The 9,671-nt window shown below is 38.7% G+C and overlaps 2 protein-coding genes and 1 long non-coding RNA gene across 3 annotated transcripts; 1 reads left to right on the forward strand and 2 right to left on the reverse strand.

Annotated features, from left to right (window-relative positions):
• The first annotated feature begins 518 nt into the window (after positions 1-518).
• On the forward strand, positions 519-5,036 carry LOC121263272. Its single transcript, XR_005940232.1, has 3 exons — positions 519-550; positions 4,410-4,548; positions 4,632-5,036. It is a non-coding gene; the product is annotated as an uncharacterized LOC121263272 (long non-coding RNA).
• A 592-nt stretch (positions 5,037-5,628) lies between these two features.
• LOC121262699 (protein FAR-RED IMPAIRED RESPONSE 1-like) lies at positions 5,629-7,757 on the reverse strand. Its single transcript, XM_041165286.1, has 6 exons — positions 7,053-7,757; positions 6,647-6,940; positions 6,467-6,556; positions 5,817-5,864; positions 5,754-5,764; positions 5,629-5,662 (listed from the first exon to the last, which is right to left on the reverse strand). Exons 1-6 carry the CDS (start codon positions 7,755-7,757, stop codon positions 5,629-5,631), a joined length of 1,182 nt encoding a protein of 393 aa, XP_041021220.1.
• A 119-nt stretch (positions 7,758-7,876) lies between these two features.
• Positions 7,877-8,725, reverse strand: LOC121262700 (protein FAR-RED IMPAIRED RESPONSE 1-like). The gene has a single exon (XM_041165287.1). It carries the CDS (start codon positions 8,723-8,725, stop codon positions 7,877-7,879), a length of 849 nt encoding a protein of 282 aa, XP_041021221.1.
• Between the last annotated feature and the right edge of the window lie 946 nt (positions 8,726-9,671).

Below are 9,671 nucleotides of genomic sequence, written 5' to 3' on the forward strand. Positions count from 1 at the left end.
AAGAATGTATTTATAATGCTGTTGGTAGAGTTAGGGTTCCTTCGCCTGAAAATGTCGTCGTTTTAGTCTGGGGGTTCTTCTTTATACATGAGCACTGATGGGTTGAAAAATGTAAGCAAAAAATTAAAAAAGAAATTGAACATTACATCTTATTACAAATAATTCTAAAATCTCTCAATATATTATCAGGAAAACTCTAGTTGCAAGCGATCTGCGCAGGCGATTGCGCACCTATCCAACGTGGCTTAGATAAGTTTAATGAAACGATTCGTTTGGGCTGAAGGAATTGGGCGGGATTGAATTTTGAGCTACAGGCATGTCTCTTCGTTGTTAGTGAAACGATGCGTTTTAGAGCAAACGAACCGTTTGGGCTGAAGGAAGGAAGACGAGATTGAATTTTGAGCTACATGCACCTTCTTCTTCTCTGGTTGGAGCCCCGAAGCGCCCTTCTCTCTTCTCTGGTTTGAGCCCCGATGCACCGCAATCTGCTTCTCTTCTCCAGGCCGTCCGTTCTCTTCTCTCTTCAAGCCGTCGAAAGCTCCCATTTTTCGTGCCTAATCTCTTCTCTGGTTTAACCCCCATTTTTGGTCCGAGCCCTAATATTCTCCGCGTGCCTTTGTTGCGCCTCTTCCCCACGAACACAGCTGCGGCCATCAGTTCTCTCTCTCTCTCTCTATAACAGATTAATGCAGTTGATTAATTTTCTATTGTGCATATATTTTTATTTTGTGGTTCTGAATTTAGGTTTTGAATTTAGGTTTTTACATTCTCTATAAATAAAAAATGGTAAGAATTAAGCAACTGAAACCTAAGCCTCGAAGTTCTCAGGTAATAAAATTTAGGGGAAAAAGATATGAAAAAAAAATGTTGTTGGTAGGCTGGTTGGTTTATTGAGCATTTTATATTAATTCTGAATTCTTGTTTTTAGTTTATTTGAGAGTACTCTCAGATGCCTTGGATTTATTTGAGTACTCAGGTAATAAAATTCAGGGGAAAATGTTGCAAATTGCGTGAGTGGAGTACTCTCAGATGCCTTGGATTTATTTGAGTACTCAGGTAATAAAATTCAGGGGAAAATGTTACATATTGCATGAGTGGAGTACTCTTAGATGCCTTGGATTTATTTGAGATTGATTGCTGAGTTGCCTCTTTTTTATTTGTAAGGCTTTAAAAGATTTTAAAAGTTGGGGTTGATAGATAGAAATAGAAAGCCTACAGATGAGTCGTGCATTTATGTGGAACACCCATATGATCATGCCCCTTTCTGACTCTGTGTGTGTGTGTGTGTGTGAGAGAGAGAGAGTGTAACACCCCGTATTTCAGTGTATTTTTACTGAAGGATTATTTTTGATTGTTCAAAAATTTATCCTCTTATTTTAAAATTGGTTGGATTTTTAGTAAGTTTATTTCTATGATTTTAATTTGGTGAAAATTAATTTTATGTGCTTTCTAAATATTTATTTATTGTTATGCATTTAAATTACTTTTAATATTTAAATTAATTACCGTGGGATTTAATTATTTCAATTTGACTTTACCATTACGTTTAAATTATTTTATTTAACTTGTGGTTTTAAAATCGTCTCCGTTGGATCTTTTTTGTGACCCAAGTTATGAGGATTGGACCTCATTTCTTTTCCTCCATTTTTTCTTTCCTTCCTTTTTCTTTTCTTTCTTTTCTTTTCTTCCTTATTTTCCTCTCCTTCCCGCGCGAGCTCTCTCTCTCCTCTCCTCCGCCCGTTTCCTTCGTCTCCTCCCAGCGCCGCCGTCGCGCCGCCGTGCGCGACACCGCCCAGCCGACCAGCTCCCCCTCCCTCCGGCGACCTCACCTCCCAAACCTCAGCCCCTACCTCGCCGCCGGTAGCCCACACGCCCCCCACGAAGCCGCGGCCCACCTTCACGCCAGCGCCGCCGTGAGCCGGCGGTGGCCCTCACCGCCCAGCCCGTTAGCTTCCCCAGCCGCCGGCGACCTCACCCCACCAATCTCACCTCCATCCGTGCCGCCGTTAACCACCAGTAGCTCTTCGAAGCCGCGGCACTCCTTCCGCCGTTGCGCCGCCGTCGCACCACCATTGGCCACCATCTTCATACCACTTCATCCCCGATCTCTTGGCAACCCATTGGACCCAACCCCACCTCCGATCCGTCACCGGTGAAGCTCCACCGACTACATTTCCGATTTGGGCATTTTGGTCTTCTACCGCCCATTCCGCCGCCACCCACGGCAAACCACCGCCACCATTGGCTTCACCGACCTCCCTAGGCCCTACCCTATCAATCTTGGGTCTTCGTTTGTCCTCGTTGAAAAGTTGGTTATTGTGACCCGCGGCCACAGTGTATTTTACACTGTGGTGTTGCTCAGAAATCACCACTTGCAACTTCGAGATCCTCCGGAAATTATTATATTGCACTGTAAGTATTTTCCTTAAAGAACTTTCGTGATTTAAATATATTTTTGCACTAACGCATATTATCTGTGAATTGGGTTGTTTTGCCGGACTGAGTCCGAGGAGTTTTCGGGGGTCGGATGGACTGTGGACGGAGTTGTGTTTGTTTGCATTGTGAATTGTGGTTGTTGGTTATGACTTGTTCACGTACATCGTATATTGCATGCATGATCATGTTTGTAAAGAAAACTGGGTTTTCGTGTATTGCATACATGTTTATGTATTTATTGGATTTGGATTTTCATGTGAGTAAAAGGAAAAGAGACTGTAGGGATGGTGGTAAGCAGGGATGGTGGTTGTGTCCCGCCTGTGATTCCCGCCTACAGTGCTTTGTTAAGTATTTATTGTGTGTAAAGGAACTGTAGGGATGGTGGTAGAGTCCCGCCTGTGATTCCCGCCTACGGTGCACGCGTTAGGGATGGTGGTAAGCAGGGATGGTGGTTGTGTCCCGCCTGTGATTCCCGCCTACGGTGCACGCGGTAGGGATGGTGGTAAGCAGGGACGGTGGTAGAGTCCCGCCTGCGATTCCCGCCTACAGTGTCCGATAAATGGATTGTTTGTGTGGATCATTTTATGGGAAAATGTGTTACGGATATTTTGGGCCAAATGGGATTTTTGGCGTGTGTTAGAAATAATCATTTTTCTGGGAAAAAAATGATATTTTATGGCTAAAGGTATTTTGTTATTTTGTTGGTTGCATTAATGTATTTTTATCCCGAGAGTTGTTTGGTTTATACTTACCTGTGGTACCATTTCATGGTATCGCAGATTTTGATGCAGTCGATGATGACGAGCCTTAGTTTGGCTCCGGTGGAGGAGTGATCCGGGATTGCTCCTGTTCAGTGAGCTATGTTTTTATCAATTACTGTATTTACCTTTGTATTATATTTGGGATGACTGTATAATTTTTTTAAAGATAAATTGTGTTAAATATTTGTATTTAAATTCTGGTACTTAGTTGACTATCCGCTGCGTTATTATATTTGTACACTGTTGCATGTACACACACTGGCACTTCGTTGGGATGTGTGACCGTGTTGTCACCATCCTGGCGTCTCGATCCCTGTGTATTTATATAAGGGGGATTGGGGGCGCCACAGAGAGAGAGAGAGAGAGAGTTGTGTGCTTAACAGTCCAAAATCCCGACAGAAATTCACCCATATGATCATGCCCCTTTCTTCCACATGTTTCAAGTTTTCAACCCTATTAGGCCAAGCCCGGAAGCCCCCCACCAAACTGTTCCTGGACAGAAATTCACAAATACTTCCAAATTCTTTTCTTTCCACCAACAGAATGTTTATCACCATGTTATAATGTTTTTATCAAAAAGAAATTATAAAAGTAAAACTTAGAAAAGAAAACCAAAAATTTGAAGATATGTCTCATCTTAAATAGGAATGGTATTCTTTTCTTTGTGGGTTTAACTGCAGCATATATTATGCCATGAGATGACAATCTAAATGGTAAGAGTAAACATGTTGATGCTTGTGATTTGCTTGTACATGGAGGACAAGCATATTTTCTTTTCTTTGATCCAATGGCTGTACTCTGTTTCATCCTGGATTGCTCACTGTTATTGTGATTCTAATTAAGATATTATATATAAAGTGCAGCTATCAAGTTGAGCTCCTTTCATTATATCTTGTCTACTTGATTGTCTCAATTATTTTGCTTGTGAGAGTGACTGTTTTGTCGTGTGCATGCAGATTGGTAACTTGCAAAGTTTTGGTAATATAGAATTGAGCTATTATTCAAAGTTTTGCACAAAGTTTTGGTAATGTGCAAAGTTTTTGTAATGTGCAAAGTTTTGGTAACTTGCAAAGTTTTGCTTGTGATATGCAAAGTTTTGGTAATGTGCAAAGTTTTGGTAACTTGCAAAGTTTTGCTTGTGACATGCAAAGTTTTGGTAATGTGCAAAGTTTTTGTATTCTTTGGTTGATTTGTTGACATTGTCTTCATTAGGATGTCATCCTTAGTTTCTTCATGGATTTCGACGAACAACCCAATGTGCACTTGTGGGAAGCTCGCAAAACTTAGAACATCGAATACGCCAAAAAATCCGGGCCGATCATTTTTTGGATGTCCAAACTACAATACAGAGGTAGAAATTTTTTAGTATAACTTTGACGTGCATTTGAGTTTCTACAAAAGTTTGATATTTTACGTTTATTTCTTTATAATTAGGTATTACCACACTGCAACTATTTCAAATGGGCAAATTACAGTGAGAAAAGAGAAACAAAACTCTTCAAGATAGACGATGAGTTGTTAAGAAATGAGGAAGAGTTTCGAAGAAGAGATGAAGAGATTGTAAAGTATAAGTTGGGAATTCACAATGACCAACTTGATATTCAAAGACAACAAGCAGACATCCGGCGTGAACGCACACTACTTCGTGTATGTTGGATTATTTTTATATTAATTTCATTGTATTGCGTCTGTAAACAATGAAACCATATTACTAGAGGGAACTTTGTATATACTTTTGTGGCCTTTGTTGTGTATAACCTTAAGCAACTAGTTGAGAAATTGAGATGTAAACGATGCATGCGCATCAATGTTCTTGTATATAACTTATCTATGTATGAAGCTGGGAAGTGTTTCCTAAGATTATTTGTTCCCATGAAAGTACTTTAAACAGGTTGATACCAGATATTGTCCTAGTACATCAGTAGACATTAGTAGACAGATCATGGCAAATTCGTTGGCAAAAATAAGCTATTCACCAAGCATATAATTTCAAGTCCCTGATTTCATTTTAACCAAGCAACTATTCACAAATCCAAGCAAAATTCTACAACTCAGTAGCATAACTTCAAGTCCCTGATTTCATTTAAAAAAAAATATAATTTCATTGGTTGGCAAAATGAAATCAAGCAACCATTCACAAATTACATGAAAAATTACACAACTCAGTAGCATAACTTCAAGTCCCTGAATACAATTTAACAAAATATAACTTCAACTCAGCCAACTTGTCAAGTTACATCACATTAGCATTCCCTTGAATTCATGTACGGAAAATGCAAGTAACTACTATTACATTCACTAACATTGTACAAATATTATGGTGGAACCCGCACGGCCACATTTCTTCTCTAATAGCTACAATGAAGCGAAAGGGTATCTGAGTATTTTTTCATATCAGAGCAAATCAGGCAAGGAATTCATTTGCATAACTTCAGTTATCTTCAATCTTTAACACTTTAGCGAACCTGCAAAAGTGTTAATTAGATAGATGGAGAAACACAGGTGAAATAGTAAACTTGAATGCATAATCATAATGATCAATAACGTTGGGCATACCTTCCAACAGGCTGAAAAAACAGGGAAGAGAAAATATAAAACTTCAACAAAGGCAAGTTATACCTTTATCTGACTCAGTGCTGAAAGCTTCAGGCCAGTCATGTCCAAAACCTTCACACAAGAGTAACAAGTCAATACCACAGAGAGCAATGCAATTAAGCTCATTACTTAGTGTAAGGTGCTCCCCATCAAGCAACATATTACAGTATTGAATATGTAAGCACTGTCCTGATCAAAGGTAGTGGAGTCTACAAAGCTGTGAACAAAGCAAATTTTTGTGAAGAAATCAAGCAACCATTCACAAATTACATGAAAAATTACACAACTCAGTAGCATAACTTCAAGTCCCTGAATACACTTTAACAAAATATAACTTCATTAGTGTCCCTAATTTCACTTTAACAAAATATAACTTCATTATATACAAGATTCCATTGCATATACATGTAACATTCTACCAACGAAATTAATTATAAATGAAAGTCCCTAAATACATCTTCAGTCCTGCACGTGTCCACGATCTTGAGTCCCATCTAGAGCTTTATGAAGTTTTGGTTGTCTCCCATCCCCAAGTTGGGTTTCACTAAAGTCCAACAATTCGGTAGTGTTTTGAGGAGGCTAGCAATAGATAAAAAAATAAAAAAGTCAGAATCATATTACCAAACATTGCAAAAAATAAGAATAAAAAGTAAAACAATAGAATCCTAAGACGCCTGAATGACAACACTCTCTTGAGTCCCAACAATTGTTTGCCCAAATAAATTCCTGCATGTGTCAACCCTATCGATATCTCTTCCATGTGGCTACAAATCAATAAAAAAACCAGATTATGTCCAAGAAACAAATACACAAGATAAAAATATCAAATTTTCATAATGGAACACTAAGTTTACCTGTTTACGTTTTCCCTTCTGAGTAGTCTTCTTCACCGTGGGTTTGACTCTCTCAATCATTGATTTTTTCCTGAGGCATGGTGGTCTTCCTTTGCCTCTAACTACAAGGGGACTTAGGACTTTCTTTGAACTCCCAGCTGTACTTGCATCAACAACTGTATCTGCAACATGTTCCAAGGGTCGTTGGGGTGACTTCTTGGTGCGGTAGACGATGTTCATTGCATGTAACTTATCTATCATATCATCAGCATGCTCATCACATGACGCTGCATTTGTGGCAACGTCATAGCATACCTATTCAATTTTTTTTTTTTGTTAAGTTCAAAACAAAATAGGAATGAACAATCCAACTATGCAACAAACCACTAACAAAAAAATATACGTGAAAATAAGATTGACTGCATACCTTCAAAATACAGGAATATCTGCTCACTTCTGGCCTTGCATCAACTGAGTCATAAGTACTGCGTATGAGAGTGTATGTCCTTTTAATGTCTTTTCTCCATCGATCTAATATATACTTTTCTGGCACATTTTTTACTTTGTTAACTCTCATAATAGCTAATGCATGTCTACACAATATCCCTCTCATTTCGAACAGTGAGCATTGACACTTCACATCAACTTCGGCCTCATTAAAGTACACCGTTTGAGTCACCTCCTTGATGAAATCATCAACTTCTATTTCATCTTCTACATGGTACGTTGCAATTATACCAGCTTTTCGGTGTAGAGTTGGAAGAACACCAAGCATTCCCACTACTTCTTTTTGAACTTCTCTAAATTTAGAGTTCGTATATGTGGCTTGAAATATCTTCTCAAGTGGAGAAATAGAGACGGCAGGAATTGTGACGTTGAATGAGTGGAAGTCTGCTGCATTTTCATTCTCAATCTTCTTTCTCAACGCATTATCGAATTGATCAACAAACTCTTTTAAGTTTGTCCTAGCATGAACGTACCCGTCAAAGAAAGCATTCATGCTCTCGCTTCGTTGGGTTGTGCTCATTCCAGCCCAAAATATTTCTTTCAGGAATACTGGTGCCCAATAGGTACGCTCAGTATATAAACTCTGCAACCAAGCATTCTCCTGCAAGTTGTATGTTGTAATCATCACTTCCCAACAACTCTCAAACTCCTCTATTGTTTGAGAGTCATACACACACTTAAGAATTTGACTTTTCAACCCATCTTTGTATGCACCATGTGAACTGAGTTTTTCAGGTAATTTCTTCAGTATGTGCCATAAGCAAAATCGGTGTGGTTCGGAAAGACAAGCGCAATCGCATTTTTCATGGCTCTATCTTGATCTGTGATAATAGCCTTTGGAGCTTCACCATCCATACAGTTCAACCAACTCTGAAACAACCATGTGAATGTTTCTGTATCTTCATTAGAAATCAATCCTGCCCCCAAAAGGATTGACTGTCCATGGTGGTTTACACCAACAAACGGTGCAAACGGCATCCCATACCTATTTGTCAGATATGTAGTGTCGAACGTGACAACATCATCAAAATATTTATATGATGCCCTACTTCGTGAATCTGCCCAAAAGACATTTTTCAACCTCCCATCATCATCCATATCCATTAGTGAAAAGAATCCATTATTTTTGTATTGCATCCTAGCAAAATACTCATGGAGGGCTCCAGCGCCACCTTTCCCAAGTCGAAGGTGGCGTGCCTTGTCAATGTAGTTACGACAGTCTTTTTCATTGAATGGCAAGTTCTCAAACCCGCCTGCTTCTTGCACAAGAGCGGCAAAGCTCTTGTTCATTCTGATACCAACCTGATCATTTGTATCTAACATTCTCTTAACAGACAAACTCACTTCTCTATTGCAGCGAAAGAACCTCGACTTTTGTGGACTTAGTCCGTGATTGTGGGTATTGTGAACAGTCAATAACTTCAACACCCCTTCAAAAAATGTAGCATTTATCCTTGCACTACAACCTGTCTTTGATGTCGGACGTGGTCGAGCTACATTTGTGGTCCGATTCCGTGCCTTCCCGCCACGAGCACAACCCAATGTGATATATCTGAGCCTCCCATCCTCAAACCTATGGCTCCTTTGTGTCATTATTCCAAAGCCGCATTATTTCCCATAGCTTTTATAGTAAGAAATTAAATCTTCTTCAGATTTAAACACCATCCCCAACTTTGGCTCCTCAGTATGCACGTTAATTTGTGTCCCTTCTTCATTGTAATCTTTGGATTCAGAGGGCATAGACAAAGTTTTAACCTCCCTCGAGTCAGGTGTGGGCTCCTGAATTTCTTCCATATGGCTTGAGCTTGCAGAGTTTAAACCAATCGCAGAGGGGGCTGATGACTGCAATCCCTACATAAGATTTACATTCAATTTACAACAATATTTTGAATCAATTTAAGCATTTTCAAAAATACACACGCTACTTCAAAATTTAACTCATCACCTGACAAGTCCATGGAGATGGATTGGCATTAGGACGAGGTAAGAATGGTGGGAACCAAGCATGTGGCATTGGTGCATGGCCCTCATGCATATAGCTTGAGAAATCCGGATAAAAAGGCATTGGTATCACCTAACATATAGATCAATAATGACAATTAACCAAAGATGTAATAATAAATATAGACATTAATATAAAATAGATTATATATACATTAATTCAATCACCTAATGCACGCGATCGATCCTTAAAAAACATGATATATAGGTAATAATTAATTATAATAAAATAAAATTAACAATCTATTTCATTAGCTAAGATTCTCTCAAAGATCATCCATATATATTATAAGCAGTACCTACCACTACTACTTTCATATATATATATATATATATATATAAATATAGAATATAAGTAGAGGCTGCTTTTTATGTCAGGGAATTACTAATTTCATACAACTATTCACTATTTAGAAAATTACTAATTAGCTCAATCTATAAACATGTTATTTCTTTATAGGCTGCTTTTAGGGTCTATCATGATTAGGATGAAGATAGTAATTACAGGGTGATTTGTGTTTTAAAAGACCTTCCCTAG

Source organism: Juglans microcarpa x Juglans regia, chromosome 4S, assembly GCF_004785595.1.
Source record: "Juglans microcarpa x Juglans regia isolate MS1-56 chromosome 4S, Jm3101_v1.0, whole genome shotgun sequence".
Classification (NCBI taxonomy): domain Eukaryota; kingdom Viridiplantae; phylum Streptophyta; class Magnoliopsida; order Fagales; family Juglandaceae; genus Juglans; species Juglans microcarpa x Juglans regia.